This window comes from Camelus ferus, chromosome X (assembly GCF_009834535.1).
Source record: "Camelus ferus isolate YT-003-E chromosome X, BCGSAC_Cfer_1.0, whole genome shotgun sequence".
NCBI lineage: Eukaryota > Metazoa > Chordata > Mammalia > Artiodactyla > Camelidae > Camelus > Camelus ferus.
Window position 1 is genome coordinate 43,196,716 of NC_045732.1, and position 18,743 is coordinate 43,215,458.

Genomic DNA, 18,743 nt, shown 5'->3' on the forward strand with positions numbered 1-18,743 from the left:
GATCTAGCCAAGTGGAAGGTGCCGGTCCGGCCCGATAAGGGGTGGAGTTAAGTGGGTCGTTAAGGGTGGAGTCGGGGCCCGGGCTGGGTCTGGCTGAGTGAAAGGGTGGGTGATAATCCCGGGAGATTGGCTGGAAAGGGCAGGTTTGCGAAGGGGTGGGGTCTGGGCGAGGCTTTGAGGAATGAAAGGGTCTGGGAATGGGGCTTGGTAGAGCGGAAGGGGCGGTGATTAGCTGGAAAGGGCAGGCTCTAGAACGGACTGAACCAGGGAGTTAGTTTGCTCTTTGAAAGGGCAAGATTTTGAAAGGGAAAAGAATAGTGTTAAGGGGGTGGAGCATAGTGAAATGGGCGGAACCAGATGGAATGGACATCCCGTTGGAAGGAGAGAGCCTTGAGAGGCGGAGTTTAGAAGGCGGTGGGGAATAGACAGCATAAGGGATGGAGACTAGCAAAGGGGGCGGGGCCTGGGAAGGGGCTGGGATGTGGGGTCCTCAGGGCACTCGGGCCCCTACACAGTCACCTCCACCCCACCTCCCAGAACCGCGCCAGGGGTGAAGTCTCCCCAGCCATGACCTCCACTGGCCAGGATCCCACCACAACCAGGCCGCGAAGGAGTAGGCACAGCCCCCACTCGCCCCCCCACGATTCCAGCGTCACCTTGGTGAGGCCCCAGAGAAGCCCAGATGAGGGGGAGGGGGAGCAGCAAGCCATGCACTGGACTCTGACCCTTCTCTGTTTGGCAGAAGCGAGGTGTTAAGAAGGGTGCTGCACTCCGCTCCAGCCCTAATCTAGCGGAGGTAAAGAAGAAAGGCAGAATGAAGAAGCTTAACCAAGCAGCTGAGCAAGACCTAATCGTGGGGCTGCAAGGACTGGTGAGAGAGGCCTGGCCACAATTTAGCCTCCTATGACAATCAAAACCCTGAGGTTCTCCATCCTGGACACTGTGGGATGTTCCTTTTGACTCAGGTCCAAAATGCATCAGTTTCTTCCATTTTTTTTCCCTGCAGGATCTGAACCTTGAGGCCAGGACACTGTTTGGCACTGGCTTGGTGTTTGATGAGCAGCTCAATGAATTCCACTGCCTCTGGGATGACAGGTGAGGCTGGCTCCTCCAGGCCATACCCATACCACATAAATATACACACTTAGAGCCCATTAGCAAAAACAAATCCTTCTTACTCTAGCCTGGAGACTGGAAGCAGATGATTTAGGCAGATGGAGCTGAAGCCTGAAAGGGTTCTTTTCATTTAGCCAGCAAACATTTATTGAGGACCTACTGTATGCCAGGAGATGGTGATACAGATGTGTCTGACAAGACAGACAGGGTTCCTTTTCAAGGAGCTGACAGATGAGTAGGAGAGCAGGTCATTAAACAGCCATTAGCAGTGTTAGGTGTTTAATGAAGGAGGGCTTAAAACGGGGATTCAAGGGTGTTTAATAGAGGACCCAAGACTAGCATCCAGGGTTCCCAGAAGGCTTCCTTGAAGAAGGGACGTCTGTGCTGAAACGGAAGACTTACATCTCCCATTTGGTCACACGTTATAATCCATCAGCAAATTCTTTTGGCTCTGTGTTCAAAATGTGTTCATTATCTGACCTCTCCTCGCCACCTCCACTGCCACCACCATCATCACTTACCTAGACATGCAGAGGCCTCCCTGCTTCCACCCTCACCCCTGCTACCTGTTTTCCACTCAACAGCCTAAAAAAAAAATGTACAAGATGATATTCTCTCTCTCAAAATCCTTCAAGGGCAGACTGTTGCCCTGAAGGTAAAGTTCCAATTCTTTACCCTGGCCTTGAAGGTTCCACGTGATCTGGCTCCATATCACCTTGGTGACCTCAGCAGCCAGTCCTCCCCCTCATTTGCTTCGCTTCGCTTCACGCACCCTGGTCCCCTTGCTGCCAGGCACTCTCTCATCTCAGGTCTTTACCCTGGCCAGTCCCTTTTCCAGAGATTCGTTTTCACCGTTTCCTCTCCCAGTTAACATCACATCTCAAGGAGGCTCTCAGAGAGGGCTTTCCCTGACCACTCCCCTTCCCCCACACCTGAGCTTTGGTATATTTCTAGCTCACGTCATTGTTTGTCCGTTATTATATTTATACGTTTACCGGTTTAATATCTATCTCCCCTATCCCAGTGGAAGACTCAGGATGGCCAAAGACGTCATTACTTTTTTTTTTTGGTAGGGGGTAAAGTAATTAGATTTATTTATTTATTTTCAGAGGAGGTACTGGGGATTGAACCCAGGAACTGATGCATGCTAAGCATGCGCTCTACCACTGAGCTATACCCTCCCCCCAAAAGACTTCATTATTGAATACATACATATCTGCCATCTCCTGAGGTGCTAGGAACACAGCACTAAACAAAACCAATGCCTGTCTTCGTGGAGATGACATTTTAGAGGAGAAAGACAAATAGTAAACAAAGAAAGAAAAAGTACATTATATAGCATGTGTGAAAGAGAGGTACCGTGGAGAAACACTGAAGCAGGAGGGAGAGTAGCAGAAAGTGCAGTGGAAGGGATGCTTCAGTTTTAAATAGGATGGTCAGGGAAGGCCTTGCTATTTGAGCAGGGATTGGAAAGAGGTGAGGAATGAGCACTGGAGACATCTGGGAGAAGAGTGTTCTAGGCAGGGAGAAGGGGTCGCTGAAACGTACTTGGCCTGATTGCAGAACAGGGAGGAGACCTGTGTAGGAGAAGCAGAGTAAGGGAGAGCGAGAGCAGTAGGAGATAGGGGTCACAGAGGTGATGAGGCAGATCGTTAAGAGCCTTCTGGGGCATGGAGAAGACCTTTGCTTTTACTCTGAATGAGATGGGAGCCATGAGAAGCTTTTGAATAGAGGAGGGACATGATCTGATTTGAGTTTTAACCGATGTCTGCCAGCCATGCAGAGAAAGGACTATGGGGGGAGCAAGGGCAGAAGCAGGGAGGCCAGTGAGGAGCTGAGTGCAACAGCCCAGGCGAGAGGTTATGGTAGCAGCAGTGGAGGTGAGGAGGGAGCAGGCTCTGGATGTATTGTGAGAATGGGGCCAACAGGTGCCAGGGATTACTCCAAAGTTTCTGGCGTCATCCCCTGTGGGAAGGTGGATGGGGAAGATGTGCAGGAGCAGATGTGGTTCTCACCCGTGTCATACACGTGTATCTGTATCTACATCTGTATCTATATCTGTATCTCTGTCAACCCAGCTTCCCTGAAGGCCCCGAGCGGCTCCATGCCATCAAGGAGCAGCTGATCCAGGAGGGCCTCCTGGACCGCTGCGTGTCCTTTCAGGTGAGTCCCCCCAGCCGACACCCGGGGTGGAGGGCGGCAGCTGGCAGGACCTGAGTACAGCTGGAGCCGGAGCCTTAGCCCTTTATTCCTCATGTCTCCCCAGGCCCGGTTCGCCGAAAAGGAGGAGCTGATGTTGGTTCACAGGTGAAGGCTTGGGAGCCTTGTAGGAATGGGGAGGAGGCTTCCCTGGGCCAACCAGGACAGGCTGGAGGCTTTGGGAAGGAATGTTGCAGACTCTGACTTGCCTTGGGCAAGTCACTGAGCCTCTCTGAATCTCAGCGTCATCGCCTGTAACCTGGGAGCTAGTAAACATAAGTTCCTCAGGAGGGTTTGATATATGGCTGCTTAGAATGGTGCCTGACAGACATATATATCATCAGCCCCTGCTGAGCTTTGTTGTTGTAATCTGGTGTGTGAACAGATGGTAATATGTGGAAAGAGTGATCAGGAGGTCCCCCCAACGGGCTGCAGGAACCCAAGAGTAAGAGGCTGGGTGTGGTATGGCTCAAGGAAAGTTAACTTGGCAGTATGGGTATCAGAGCTGAGCTTTAAGAAGAGAAAGAGTCAGATGAAGAGGAAGGCTGAGGGAAGGGGAGGTACAGACAGCTGGAACAGTCTGGCCAGAGGCCTGGAGGTAAGATTTAGTGTGGCCAGAGCAGAGGGCAAGGGATATCACTGGAAATGAGGCAGGCTAGGGAAGGAACAGGGAGTGTGTCCTGTATCCCAGCTAGTCCCCCGGGTTGACCACTGGGGAGGCCTGATTTGTCCAAAGGTCTCGTGCGTGGAGGACTCAGCTGGGAACAGGATAGGGCCCTGGCTCAGGGCCAAGGAGGGAGGCAGGCCCTTGACTCTCATCCCCTGTGTGTGTCCCCAGCCTAGAATACATTGATCTGATGGAGACAACCCAGTACATGAATGAGGGGGAACTCCGCGGCCTAGCAGACACCTATGACTCAGTTTATCTGCATCCGGTATGGATGAGAACTGTGAGGGCAGAGGGTGGTGGCAATCCTACGGTCCCCTATTCCCACATCCATCACACCCTGGGGGGAGCAGCTGAGTGGATAGGGCTGCTCTCTCCCTCACTCCCTCTGTGGCTCCCCACTGTCTCTCCAGAACTCATACACCTGTGCCTGCCTGGCCTCAGGCTCCGTCCTCAGGCTGGTGGATGCAGTCCTGGGGGCTGAGATCCGGAATGGTATGGCTATCATCAGGTAGGACCCAATAGCATTTGGCTTTTTACATTAAGAAAAATTCCTTTCTCAAATGTAAAAGGTAATAGTATGGGTAGTATATTCACATGGTATGAGAATCAAATGTTAAAAAAGGTTGGGAGACGGGTACAAGTAAAAGTCCTCCCCACCCCTTTCTCTAGACACCTGCTTCCTCTCCTGGAGGTAGTCACTGTAACCAACAACTCGTGTCCTCCCAGGAATAGTCTGGGCCTATTCATTGACTAAATACCATATTTTGTTGATTCTAAGATGTATATTTTTTCCTATTTATAACATCTTGAAATCCAGATGTGTCTTATAAACAACGGTGTCTCAGACTTCCTTTGGCAGCATTTTCTGTTTTGTTGTTGGCATGTAAAATCACAGTACATCTCATCATCATTGGCATCCCACAAGTGATGAAATGCAAAGGATGTAGCTTTTCTCCTCCCCTCCCCCATTTTTGGCCACAAATGGTGGTAGCACCCGACATACTCCCTTCTTTACCGTTCATTTTTCACTTATACATCTTGGAAAGGTTTTCTCTTAACAGTGTCTAGCTTAGACCCACGTAGAATACCACTGTCCAAATGTAGAGTAAGTTAAGCAGCCCCCCTACCATTGGGCATTTTGGTTATCTCCAGTCATTTGCTGTTTCCAAAAAATGCTGCAGCAAATATCATCCATTTATAAATATGTTATTTCACCCTTTTTGTTATATAGGTTGTGGACTAAGTCCCCAGGAGCAGAAGGACTTGGTAGGAGGGTGTATGCATTGCTAATTTCAATGAGCATTATCAAATTTCCTTTGGAGAGAGGACTAGAGTGGGGTTGAGGGTCTATGGCTCTAATTACTTAGTTCCTGGCAGATTTGCAGGCATCGGTACTGGGGGAGTTGGTGGTCCAGGATTAGAGAGCAGGGAAGAGTCCATCTCTGCAGAGGAGGACCCTCCCCTCCACTCAATCTGTCACCTTCCCTGTCCTACCCAGACCTCCTGGACACCATGCCCAGCACAGTCTTATGGATGGGTATTGCATGTTCAACCACGTAGCCGTGGCTGCCCGCTATGCTCAACAGAAGCATGACATTCAGAGGTCAGCAGCAAGCAGCAGGGCGGGTGTAATGAGGGTGGCACAAGGTGGGGTATCCTGATTTGGAAGTTTCCCCCAGATGCACCTTGATCTTCTTACAGAGTGTCCGCCTCTCTCCCACTCACAGGGTCCTTATCGTGGATTGGGATGTACACCATGGTCAAGGGACACAGTTCACTTTTGACCAAGACCCCAGGTATGCCACAAGTACCTGCCTCGATGCTAGGCTCCTAGCCACCCCCAACCTTTACAGGCCCAGCCAAAAGGGGCCTGGGAGGGAAGGGAAGGCATTGACATTTGTTGTACCTGCCCTGGGAACAGACTCTGTGCTGCTCTCTGTTTGTCTGCTATCTCTCCTAATTTTACACAGAGGCAAGGACTATTGGGTTCCCCATTTTACAGATGGGGGAACTGAGGCTTACAGGTTAAGAGGTCACAGAGAAATTGAAGAGACAAGATTTGAGCCCACAAATATTTAGAGATCTTGTTCACCAATTTGCCCTGGAGCTGGAGTGAACCTCGAATTACTACTTTACTTTTTCTGATTATGACAATACTGCAAATTATTTGTTTTAAAAATTAAATAATATAGAAATGTCTAAATCAGCGAGTCTTCTGCAATTCCCATCACCTCAAAAATGCCTGTTGATAGTTTGTGATATCCTTACAGAATTTTTCCTGTAGATGTATGAATAGTCATCATTATCATTATTGTTATTAACACACTGCCACTACATGTTCTTCAGCAACTTGCTTTTTACATTTAACAGCATGGTGTGGACCTCTCCATGTTAGTGCCTCTGAAAAGCGTTGTGTTCTTTGTAAGGGCTGTACTGTGTTCCCTTGTATGGCTATACCTCTGGTCATTTAAACCCAGGACACTTACAGTTTTTGCTATTACAGACAATTCTACAGTAAATAGTCTGGTAAATATATGATTTTATACTTCTCTGAGTATATCTATAGGATGGATTTCCAATTCATCAGAGGGTCAGTGTGCTTTAAAGTCTGGGATCTACTGCCAGACTTCCCTCCAAAAAGAGGGAAGTAATTGAGCCAGTCCTTGTCAACTGAGGACACTACTAAATAGTTGTTGTTTTGTCCAGCCTTTTATTGAATCTACTGCATTCATTCTACTTTTCCCCATAGTAACTGAGCTCCTATGGCCCATTCTAATTTAGGTTGGTTGGTCTCTAAACATTGCTTTATTATTTTCCAGCATTCCATGTTGCTGATAAATGTCTATATATCAGTCTGATTTTAATTTCTTTTCAATATATTTTCCTCTCTAGAAGGTTTTAAGTTCCTTCTCTTTATCCCTGGTGTTACGAATTTTCACCCCACCCCTTCATTCTGCTTACCAGTGATAAATATTTTACACCTCTCTTAAATCCTCAGAAGCTTTCTTCTGTTAGATCTTTGATGATTTCTTCTGCTGTGTTCTCTCCGGCCTCTCCTTGTTAGTCAGATGTTAGACTTCCTGGGTTGATCCTCTATGTCTCTTGTTTTTTCTCTCATGTCTTCTGTCTCTTTCTCCCTTTTCTCTGTGTCCTGAGAGATTTCCTCAACTTGACCTTCCAGCCCTTCTGCTGAATGATGTATTTATGTATTCTTTTAATCTCCAAGAGCGCTTTCTTCCTCTCTATGTCTGTGCCCTCTCATTCCTGATATTGTTTTTATAGAGTACTAATTAGAAGAGTTAAATTTCTTCTGTTCTCTGCATTGCCTTTTTATTCTGGGGCTGGCTGAACTGGTTTCTTCTTGGTCCTTCTCTGTCATACTCGTGGTTTTTCTCAAATGTCTAGGGATTTTTATTTGGCCATTTAAACCTAAGAACAAAGCGCTGTTGCAGATGGCTGTCCTGAGGCTGCTCTGCTGTGGTTCATGTAGGTCTATTCCTAAAAGGCACTTCCCTGGGATGGGGGCAGGAAATATCCACTGACAGGTCACAACTTTAGGGAGAGTGGGCAAGGGAGATGAGATCTTGCCAAATGCCAGAAAAAAGGGGGTCTCTTTCTGGGGTGACCTCTTTTTTTTTTTTACCCTCAGCCTTGCCAGAGGTTTGTCTATTTTACTTATCTTTTCAAATCTGGCTTTCTGCTTTTTTGGTCATCTCTACTGTTTTATTGTTTATTCTTTATATTCATTATTTTTTCTGTTTTTATCTTTTTAAGTTTCTTCTTCTTATGTTCTTTATTTTGGTCATTTCTAGCTTCTTGAATTGACTGCTTCAACATTTATCAGCTCATTGGCCAATCTTATTTTATCTATACCTGCCGTCACTGCTGCCCTCCTGTATTATGTTGAAGTTAATCCCAGATACCGTATCATTTCTTCTGTAAATATTCCAGAATATATCTCTAAAATGTAGGACTTGTTTTATACAAAAAAAGCATAACCACGGTATCATGCTTAATAAAATTAACAATAATTCCTTAATATCATTAATCGTTCTTTTTGTTTTAATAAATGTATTGGAGGCAATAGCTGTGTTCTTTTGTGGATATATTACTGACTATATGCATTAATATGGAGAATTGTGAATATATTCAGTGCATTCTTCCCTGTGAATAAGAATGTATAAATGAAAAAAAAATTATCCATGCCCTTCAACCTTCCAGCTCCTCATCTTTCAGTCTCTTAACTCCATCAGCAGGGTCCTGAGGTGGAGACAAATTGAATAGTCCTTAAAGTACTATTATGAAGGAAAACAGGTAAACTAAAGCTAAGTAGTGAAAAGGAACAAGTAGTGGGGAGGGTATAGCTCAAGTGGTAGAGCACATGCTTAGCATGCACGAGGTCCTGGGTTCAATCCCTAGTACCTCCTGTAAAAATAAATAAGCCTAATTACTCCCCCCACCAAAATAAAATAATACAATAATAAATAAAATAATTTTAAAACATCAGCCATAAATTTAAAAAAAAAGAAAAGGAACAAATAAATTTAGTGAATTGGCTATTCAGAATTGATTTTGTATGCATTGACCTGGATCTCTGCTTGATTTCTCCAGAAGGGAAACCTCAGATCATCTTGGGTACCCTCCCCAACCTGCTCAGCATGGGAGAGGGCACCCTGGGGCCCCAGGAGCCTCAGACTACCTTCCAGAGATTGTTGAAGTCTCTAATTGTCTGACATCCCTTCTCCTGTCTCTGTCTTTCTGAGTTGATAACTTGTTTAAAATTCCTTTAAATTCCGCTAGGATTGTTGGAGAGTGAGGTGGTAAACCTGTGCTGTCAGTTCACCATTCTTTCACTTAAAGTCAGTTGAACTTATTTTAAGATCTCCTTCTGTGTGCTTTATAAACTTAGTTTCCTTGGGTATTAGTTCTGGTTGTTGATTCTGGTGGCTTTCTTGTTGAGTAGACTGTCTTCAGGTTTTCTCTTTATTCCTTTCTTTCCCTGGTGATGATCTTTACAGTCTATTGTGGGTTTTATCTATCAGAGTCAAAGGTAAAACAGTCATCTCCCATCTACTCAAGACCAGAGCTTTCACATGGATTTCATTTCCCAATTCCAAGAGTTTTCTTCAATTTCAAAATTCCTTTTATGTCAATTGTGTTTAATTTCACAGCTACATTATCAGCATTTATTAAAATGTGACTATTAGGTTTGTCTAGATCCGTTGCTTACCACTATTTCTTGCATTTCCCTAAAAAAGAAAAAAAAAATGCTGCCCTAAATCCTTTCTGGAACAAGAAAGGGGGTGGATGAACAAATGGATGGATGCATGGGTGGATGAGAGATTATTCACTTTGATTGCCTCAGTCAGAATCAAGCCCTCCTACTGGGCTTACTTTTGGAACATATACCATCGTGTCTTTTCAGTATCTGTTCTTTGTGACAGTGCCCCTCACTGCTCTGAGTGTTCAATTTCTCACCTAGAAAATAGAAGTAGTATTTATAGGTGGCCTGCATGGTATTGGGGAGAAGGAATTGCCCCCTCACTGGCCTCATGGAGCCCCAGTCAGCATCCCCAGTCCAGCTCCAAATATAGAGCCAAGTCCCACCCCTCCTAACCCCTAGACCCTGAGTCTCCCTACTTCCTTCAGGGGAAACAGTAAGGTTCCTGGCCTGGCCTGACATTCTTTTCAGTCTTAGCTGGCTCCTGCCAACTAAGAGCCACATGCCCCTGTGGGCTTCCAACGTCATAGTGCTTGTCCTGCTGTCACCACCTGGGTCACAGGGGCAGGTGGGTGGGCAGGCATGACCTCGAGTCCCCCATGGGGTCAGGAGCCCTAGGGGGTGGGAGAGACCTGATAGTTCTCAGGGTCTCGGAGCTCGAACCGGGTGGGCACCGAGGCAGGGGGGTAACAGTGTTTGCTGAGGGAGGAGTTTCAGTAAGAGACCAAATGAATGAACGAGTAAGGTGATGGATAAGTAAATGGAAGCATTAATGAATGAGAAGATGAATAAGTTGGCAACTGGATGGAAGAATGAATGAATGAATGGGTGAATTAGAGAATTCATGGGGAAATTAATGAGAGAATGAGTGGTTGAGTAAACTGGTAGTTATGGGTTGGGTGTGCCTAGGGAGGGATTGACTCTCTCCTCAACCCCCACTTCTTTTTTTCTTCTGCCTCCAGCGTCCTCTATTTCTCCATCCACCGCTACGAGCAGGGTAGGTTCTGGCCTCACCTTAAGGCCTCTGACTGGTCCACCACAGGTTTTGGCCAAGGCCAGGGATACACCATCAATGTGCCTTGGAACCAGGTCAGTGTCTGTCCACCCTTAGCCCCCAAAGTGAGGCCCATCCCTGCCCTTCAGCCAGTTCAGGGCTGATGGCAGGACATCCGCATCATGCCCCTCTGTCTGCAGGTGGGGATGCGAGATGCTGACTATATTGCCGCTTTCCTGCACGTCCTGCTGCCAGTTGCCCTTGAGGTCCTGGGGGTCTGGGGTGTTCTGGGGCAGGGGTGATGAGGGATGGGCCATGAGGGCAGGTGTCCTTATATAGTCCCTTACCCCTTCAGTTCCAGCCACAGCTGGTCCTGGTAGCTGCTGGTTTTGATGCCCTCCAAGGGGACCCCAAGGTAAGGCAGGCTGACGGGGATGGCAGGTGGGCAAAAGGTGGTTGCACAGTGCCAATCTGACCCTCCACATCCCCCCCCCCAGGGCGAGATGGCCGCCACTCCGGCAGGGTTCGCCCAGCTGACCCACCTACTCATGGGTCTGGCAGGAGGCAAGCTGATCCTCTCGCTGGAGGTGAGTGTCTCACTTCATCTCTCGGCCCGGGGATCCTGGAAGACGTAAGAACAAGACTTCCACGTCTGGCAGGAGTTCCTGTCCCAGCATTTCCACTTACTGGCTGGACAACTTCACCTAAGTCACTCAACTTCCTTGTGCCTCTGCTTTCCTTATGGAAAGCGGGCAACATAATAGTGGTAATCACCTCATTGTTCAGTAAACAAAATGAAGTCACCCTTCAGGTGCCTTGTTGCTTGACATGTAGTCGGCATCCTAGTATCATCACTACTCTTCCTTTGTCATGTCTGGTTCTTTCCTGACCTCCCTCACACCTCCTCCCAGGGTGGCTACAACCTCCGCTCCCTGGCTGAAGGTGTCAGCGCCTCGCTCCACACCCTTCTGGGAGACCCTTGTCCCATGCTGGAGTTCCCGGGCGCCCCCTGCCGGAGGTGAGCCTAGGTGGAGGAGGGGAGAAGCGGGACATTCACGGCTCCCTCTGGGGTCATTAGGTCACATTTTCCCTCCCCCTGCCCTCCAGTGCCCAGACTTCTGTCTCCTGCGCCCTGGAAGCCCTGGAGCCCTTCTGGGAGGTCCTGGTGAGATCAGGTAGGAGGCAGGGAGTCTGCTTGGTGGGGGGTTGGGCATGGAATTAGCTGGGGGAGGAGACTCTCTTCCTGGCCCCACTCTGACTTTCCTGGGCCCCCTTGGTGGGGGAAGGTCAGGTCCTCTCTCTCCCTGGGCCCTGGTTTCAGACCTCCCACTCCTTTTTAGGTTTAGGTAAACTGAGTTCCAGAGCATTACGGGGACCCAGGGTAGGGGTATAGGAGGAAGGTAAATGTGACCTCCCCTTGCAGCTGAGACCCCAGAGGAGGAGGACACCGTGGAGGAGGAAGATGTGGAGGAGAAGGAGGAGGAGGGACTGTGGCAGCCCCCTGAGCTCCCAATTCTGACATGGCCAGTGCTGCAGGCTCGCACAGGGCTGGTCTACGACCAACAGATGATGGATCACCACAGCATGTGGGACAGGTATGCAGTCAGCCAGGCTAAGTGGGAGGTGGGGAGACCCCCGTTCAAGCACTAAGCCCTGCCTCTGGTCCCTGCACTCCTAGCCACCACCCCGAGATGCCTCAGCGCATCCAGCGTATCATGCGCCGTCTGGAGGAGCTGGGCCTTGCCAGGCGCTGCCTGGCCCTGCCCGCACGTCCCGCCACGGATGCTGAGCTGCTCACCTGCCACAGGTCAGACCCCCGTGCCTGTGGTTGGAGGGGGCCTCAGACCTCACAAGCCGCCCCAAGGGCTGGAGCCTGGGCTTGCGTCTCTGGTATGTGGAGGCGACCAAATTACCTGACTGTCCCACGAGTGCCCCATCTGTGCCTCCAGTGCGGAGTACATGGGGCGTCTACGGGCCACGGAGAAGATGAAAACCCGGGAGCTGCACCGCGAGAGTGCCAACTATGACTCCATCTACATCTGCCCCAGCACCTTCGCCTGCGCGCAGCTGGCCACTGGGGCCGTGTGCCGCCTGGTAGAGGCTGTGCTGGCGGGAGAGGTGCGTCTACTTTGGGGAGGAGACCTGGGGCTCCGGTTTGGGCTGGCTCCAGCTCGGGAGAGGAAGTCCTGGGGCTGGGGCTGGGGCTGGGGAAAGAGGCAGCTCTGAGAGTTGGGCTGGGCCTGAGGAAAGGGAAGGGGGAGCGGTCCTCAACAGGGAGGGCCCCCCCCCAGCTCACTGGAGGCCTTGCTCACGGGGAAGTGCACCCCGAGGGGTGGGGGCCACAGGGCTGGGAGCCCCTAGCAGCTGGTGGGCAGGAGAAAGGGAAGTGGGGAAGAAAGGGAAGGGAAAGCTGTGAGGGTGGGTGGTCTAATCTTTGCTGCCTGCCCCTCCCCCAGGTTTTGAATGGTATTGCCGTGGTTCGTCCCCCTGGACACCATGCAGAGCGGGATGCTGCTTGCGGTTTCTGCTTTTTCAACTCAGTGGCTGTGGCTGCTCGCCATGCCCAGGCCATCAGTGGGCATGCGCTGCGGTGAGGGGCCCCCCCCAGCCTGGTGCTTACTTAGCAGGTCCCATAGTGTGGCCCCTAAAGTTACCCAGAAACACCAAGAATCCATTTGCCCAACGCTTCCAGAAAAGGATCAAGGATCTAGCCTCTCAATGCTTACCCAGATAGGACCCATAGATTGTGGCACCCAGGTACTTATAAAACGGAATCCAGGATTCGCCACCCGAGTTCCTGGCCCCTGATGGCTATCCCAACAACTCAGGGTCCAGGCCCCTGGCGTTGCTTCAAAAGACCCATGATCCAGCCCCCAGCGCTTACCCACACAAGGTCTGGGGTCTGGCCCTGAGGACTTGCTCGGGCCCACCATGAAGCCCTTAGGACTCTGATAGAACCCACAAGCCTGTCACCCAGTGCTTTCCCCAGGGACCCAGGGTCCTGCCACCTACAATAAATGTTCCTGCACAGAGACTCCAGGGATCTAGCCCCTGCCCTCCCCGAGGAGGTGAGTGTCCCAGATAACTGAGACGCTGTCCTCTCCCCAGGATCTTGATTGTGGACTGGGATGTCCATCACGGTAATGGAACTCAGCACATATTTGAGGAGGACCCCAGGTGAGGGGCTAGGGCAGGGAGGTGGGCGGGCCAACTCTCAGGGGTGCCGGGGCTAACCAGCCGCGCCCCCTCCCTGCCTCCTCCCTGCAGCGTGCTCTACATTTCCCTGCACCGCTATGATCATGGTACCTTCTTCCCCATGGGGGATGAGGGTGCCAGCAGCCAGGTAGGTCAGGCTGCAGGCACTGGCTTCACGGTCAACGTGGCCTGGAATGGGTCCCGCATGGGTGACACCGACTACCTGGCTGCCTGGCATCGTCTGGTGCTTCCCATTGCCTATGAGGTACGGTTCAGGATGTAGGTGACTGTGTGGGAGGCAGCAGTGTGCATGTGTCTGACTCCCAGGTGGGACTGTGGGTGGCTGTAGTGATGGTTTAGGGGGAGGCGATGTGACTCTGAGGGCCTTTGGGCCGGTGTACAGTGGCTGTAAGTGACTACCTTCTCTGTGTGTAACTGTGGTGGACTTCTGGCAGGGCTGGGGTGGTCTTGCCTGGGGGTGTGCCTGGCTGTGTACGTGTCCTGTGTATACACCATCACTAGTGCCTGTCTCTGTGATGGTGGCCACATGTGACGGCCATCCCTGTGGAAATGCACATGCAAGGTGGGGAGGGGTTCGAGTGTGTGTGAAACTGCATAGGCACCTCTTTGTCACTGCCATTTCTCTGTGTGATGGGTGTGATGTTGTATGTCACTGCACATTGCTCTCTCTGTGACAGCTGGTGTGTGACTTTCTGTGTGGGGGAGGCTATGTATGACAGTCATCTCTCCGACTGTCTCCTGTGACCTGTGTATATTTGCCTGACTCTGCATGAGTGGCTGTAGGTAACTGCCTTCTATGTATAAAGTGTGGGTGTCTGTGGCAGATCGTGTGCCCATAGCTGACTCAGAGGGCAGATGAATATGAGTGCCATCTCTGTGACCTCTGTGCAGGTGTGCATGTTCAGATGTGTTCGTGGGTCTGACTGCACAGTGGCTGTGACTACCTTCTGTGTGTGTGTAACTGTGTAAAATCATGTGAGTGACTGTGTGCAAGAGACCACCTCCTGCGGGCACAACAGTGTGCATGTGGCTATTGTGACTGTGGTGATGGCATGCATATGATTGTGTCTGGGCTGGAGCAGCCGTGGATTACTGTTCCCTGAGAAATTGCGAGTGCATGTGGGTAACTAGTACCATGTATAGTCCTGTGTGTCTGCACCTCTCTTTGGCGCTGTGTGTATAAAGCCCTGTGTTGTGCATGTGTCCCATGTTTGACCCAGGAAGGGGAGCATGTGCCTCTTGGTCTCACGCTTGGGCATGTATGTGAGGACGTATCTTTCTCTGTGTCTCATGTCACTGTCTCTTGATGTCTTAGTCTCCATGTTTCACAACTCTACTTCATGTCCCCGTCCATCCTAGTCCATTTCTGGTGTCTCCATATCTCTGTATCTCATGTCTCTAGGTCTTGGTCTGATGTGTCCACGTCTCCAAGTCTCTCTTGTGTCTCCATGTCCTCCCCTCCCTCATTTTGAAGCCCTGGTCTTGTGTCTCCTGGACTCCTAGTCCCATGTCTCCATCTCTCTGACTTGCATCTCCCTGTCTTCATTTGTCCTGGTCTCCATGTCTGGGTCTCCCTCAACTGCTGCGTCCTCAGGCCCCCACCCCCATGCCCCTATGTCTCTTCTCTCCCTGCCGCAGTTTAACCCAGAGCTGGTGCTGGTCTCAGCTGGCTTTGACGCTGCCCGGGGGGACCCGCTGGGTGGCTGCCAGGTGTCGCCTGAGGGCTATGCCCACCTCACCCACCTGCTGATGGGCCTGGCCAATGGCCGCATTATCCTGATCCTAGAGGTAACTCTCTTGGTCCCTCTTCCCGCAGTGGGAGGGTGGTCGGGAGGCCCTGCCCTTTCTACTGACTGGCCGCGACACTCAGGGCTGTTTCCTAAAATCTCCTTTGAGTGTCCCCACCTGGGCTTGTGGACTCACATTGGGCATTAATAATAATACCAGCAGTAGCAACTTTAATTGCATGCTCACTAAGTACAAGACACACTTCTCAGCACTTTACATGCATTATTAATGTGTTTATTCGACAACAGCAGTCTCATGAGGGAGGGTCTGCTGACCTCGTCATTTTCCTCTCAAGATCAGGGAAACTGAGGCACAGAGAAGTGTAGTAACTGGCCTGAGGTCACATATTTAATAATGGCAGAGCCAGGCCTTGAACCCAGACAACCTGACTCCGGAGTCTTTTCTTTTTTTTTTTTCTTTTTTTTTGTGTTGAATTATAGCTGATTTACAATGTTGTGTTAACTTCTGGTGTATAGCATAGTGATTCAGTGACACATATATGTATGTGTGTGTATATAAATATATTTTTTCCTATGCTTTTTATCACTACTGGAACTGCCTCCAGCAAGTTCCTGAGACAAAGTAAATTCACTGACCTTTTGTAAATTACTCAGTACCCCACCCTCTGTGCCTCAGTTTCCTCATTTGTAAGGTGCAGCTGGCTAATCACAGAGGGGTGCCTGGCATATGGGAAACACTATACAAATTCTGTGACTGCTTCTTTTTACACATTGTTCACACATTAGTTTAACCCTCTCAGCAACCTTCTGTGCTGTTATTTTTACTCCTTTACAGACGAGGAGAATAAGTTACAGAGAGATTAACTGCCTGGTAAAATGTCCCACTGTGCACCCAGGCCTGCTTGTGGCGGGACAGGGTAGTGGACTCTTTAATCACATGGCCCAGGTTCCAACCTCAGTGCTACCTCTTAACAGCTGTCATGATCTCAGACAAGCCATCTAACCACTCTGAGCCTCAGATTTTTTATCTGCAAAGAGCAGAGACTGGAGGTTCCTATAGAGTGAGAGAAAGGGGGGTTCCTGTACCAGGTCAGGACAGTGGTTCGTGTAGAGAGAAAACCAGTTGTCCATGTACCAGGTCAGGGCAAGGGCTCCTGTGTGGTGGGGCCATAGGAACTTGAGTACATGTGGTTGTGGGATTCAGTACTTAGAGTAGGGCCTGGCACACAGCAAGCATTTAATGAAGGTCAGCTCTTACTAACATTGCCGTGAGTACTGCTATTGTTGTGGTTTTTATCTTGCACTTTACATCACAGTTTATCCCCCTCAACAACCACTTCACACAGTGGGTGCTGCCCATCTGACAGATTGTGGGTTCTTGTGCTGTGGACCCAAAGGGGGATTGGAAGGCAGGTCATCTTGTCTCCCAAATTCCCTGAGGACTCACCGGCAATCATACCTTTCCCTCCTCTTTTCCTTAACAAAGGGTGGCTATAATCTGACATCCATCTCGGAGTCCATGGCTGCCTGCACCCGTTCCCTCCTTGGGGATCCACTCCCCATGCTGACCCTCCTGCGGCCCCCACTATCAGGGGCCCTTGCCTCGATCACTGAGACCATCCAAGTCCATCGCAGATACTGGCGCAGCTTGCGGGTCATGAGTGAGTGGGCATGGGGAATTGAGGGCAGTGGGGGCTCAGGGGAGGGCAAGGATTAGAGGCGGGAGAGAGGGTAGCACCCACACTCAAGGATCTCTCTCTCATGGTTCCAGAGGTCGAAGACAAAGAGGGACCCTCCAGTTCTGAGTTGATCACCAAGAAGTCACCCCAACCAGCCCATCCTGGGTCAGCCAAGGGGTTGACCATGCCAGAAGGGAACATTCTGGATGCAGGCCTGGGAAAGGCCACCTCAGCATCATCCGTGAAAGAGTCCGCTTCAGAGACAGCTGTGGTGGAGCTCACTCAGGACCAGTCCTCAGAGGCAGCCATAGGAGGAGCCACACTGGACCAGACCACCTCGGAAGAGGCAACAGGGGGAGCTGAGCCGATCCAGAACCCTCCAGCCTCATGCCCTGTCAACCAGACTCCTCCCACCTCACCCGTACAAGGAGCCACAACCCAGGAGCAATCCCCCAGTAAGCTGATTGGGAATCTCAGGACCTTGGAACTGGACAGTGAGCCTCAGGTAAGGCCCACCACACTCAGGTAGGGGGAAGAAGAGACAAGAACTGGGCCTCCTGGATACATCTCTTAACCTCTGTGTGTATAGGAACCCCCCGAAGAGAAGGGGCTACTAGGAGAGGCAGCTGGAGGTCAGGACACGGATGAATCAGTGCTGACGCAGGTCTTTGGAGACCATGCTGACACTGACCAGGTGAGGTCAGGGAGAGGTGGGAACAGTGGCTCCCTTCTCTCACCTGTTTCTTCCTCTACCTGGGCGCGTGTGATATAGGAACATTTGATGGGAAGATGGAGTCCCTAGCTGACTCAGTTTCACCTACCCCAGGTCATGTTTTATGCTGTGACGCCACTCCCCTGGTGTCCCCATTTGGTGGCAGTATGCCCCACACCTGAAGCAGGCCTCAGTGTGACCCAACCCTGTCAGGACTGTGGAACACACCAGGAGAACTGGGTGTGTCTGTCTTGCTACCAGGTATGCAGCTAAGGAAGGGGATGGTGTGGAGGCTGGCCCAGGAGCAAACCACAGGTGGGAGCTGATCCCCACCCAATACTTGCTCCCCAACCTCAGGTCTACTGCGGTCGTTACGTCAACGGTCATATGCTCCAACACCATGAAGGCTCGGGACACCCGCTGGTACTCAGCTATGCTGACCTGTCTGCCTGGTGCTACTGCTGTCAGGCCTATGTCCATCACGAGGTGGGCCCTGGGCAGACCCTCTAACACGTGCACACTCACCCCCACCCCCATACACACACACCCTTAGGGGCAAATAGAGACCCTTCTGCATGCGGGCTAGTCCAAGAGACAAGGCAGTGAAGGGCTGGAGCGGGGGCAGCCTCCTGGCTGCAGTAGGAGGGTGCTCACTCTCTTGACTCCGCCACTCTCTTGCCTCCTCCTCAGGCTCTCCTAGCCATGAAGAACATCGCCTACCAGAACAAGTTTGGGGAGGATTTGCCCCACTCACACTAAATCCCAGAATGTGCTGCTCTTCACCTGTGAAGCCCAAGAAAGACCAGCCTTAGTTCATTCCAACCTGTATCTTGGATGAGGGGCAGCCTCAATCCTTCTGATCCTGAAGACCCTTTACAACTCCCCAAGGGTGCTGATTTAAGTGTAAATACTTGTACGCGGACTGTGATGATCAGTTGGAGATCTCCCCCTGCCTGCTCGAGGGACTCCATCTACTCTGCCAGAAGGAAAGTGGGGCAGCTCAGCGGCCCCAAGACAGGGCTCATATCATAAAGATGATACTTTAGAGGGAGAGGGGATCAACTGGCAGGTATTGGCGGGGTTGCATATGTAATAAAGTACAAGTTGTTGCAAATCTGGAGAAAGCCTTTAACTTTGGGTAGAGAACTCCACACTCCTGGCCAACACGGCTAGTGAGTAATGAAGAAA

General features: G+C 50.5%; 1 protein-coding gene across 5 annotated transcripts; it reads left to right on the forward strand.

Annotated features, from left to right (window-relative positions):
* On the forward strand, positions 1-18,669 carry HDAC6 (histone deacetylase 6). 5 transcript variants are annotated; one of them, XM_032474845.1, is made up of 29 exons: positions 1-105; positions 538-660; positions 743-871; positions 1,007-1,095; positions 3,195-3,279; positions 3,383-3,423; positions 4,154-4,250; positions 4,396-4,493; positions 5,484-5,588; positions 5,713-5,781; positions 10,169-10,295; positions 10,401-10,466; positions 10,556-10,615; positions 10,698-10,787; positions 11,112-11,218; positions 11,308-11,375; positions 11,624-11,795; positions 11,879-12,007; positions 12,150-12,318; positions 12,657-12,790; positions 13,309-13,377; positions 13,468-13,660; positions 15,055-15,204; positions 16,651-16,825; positions 16,936-17,348; positions 17,433-17,537; positions 17,670-17,816; positions 17,913-18,041; positions 18,246-18,669. In XM_032474845.1, exons 2-29 carry the CDS (start codon positions 568-570, stop codon positions 18,312-18,314), a joined length of 3,378 nt encoding a protein of 1,125 aa, XP_032330736.1. In that variant the 5' UTR covers positions 1-105; positions 538-567; the 3' UTR covers positions 18,315-18,669. The 5 variants fall into 5 exon arrangements, with proteins under 5 accessions (XP_032330736.1, XP_032330738.1, XP_032330737.1 ...); XM_032474847.1 differs by having other exon boundaries at positions 746-871; XM_032474846.1 differs by lacking the exon at positions 1-105 and adding an exon at positions 121-143.
* The last annotated feature ends 74 nt before the right edge of the window (positions 18,670-18,743 follow it).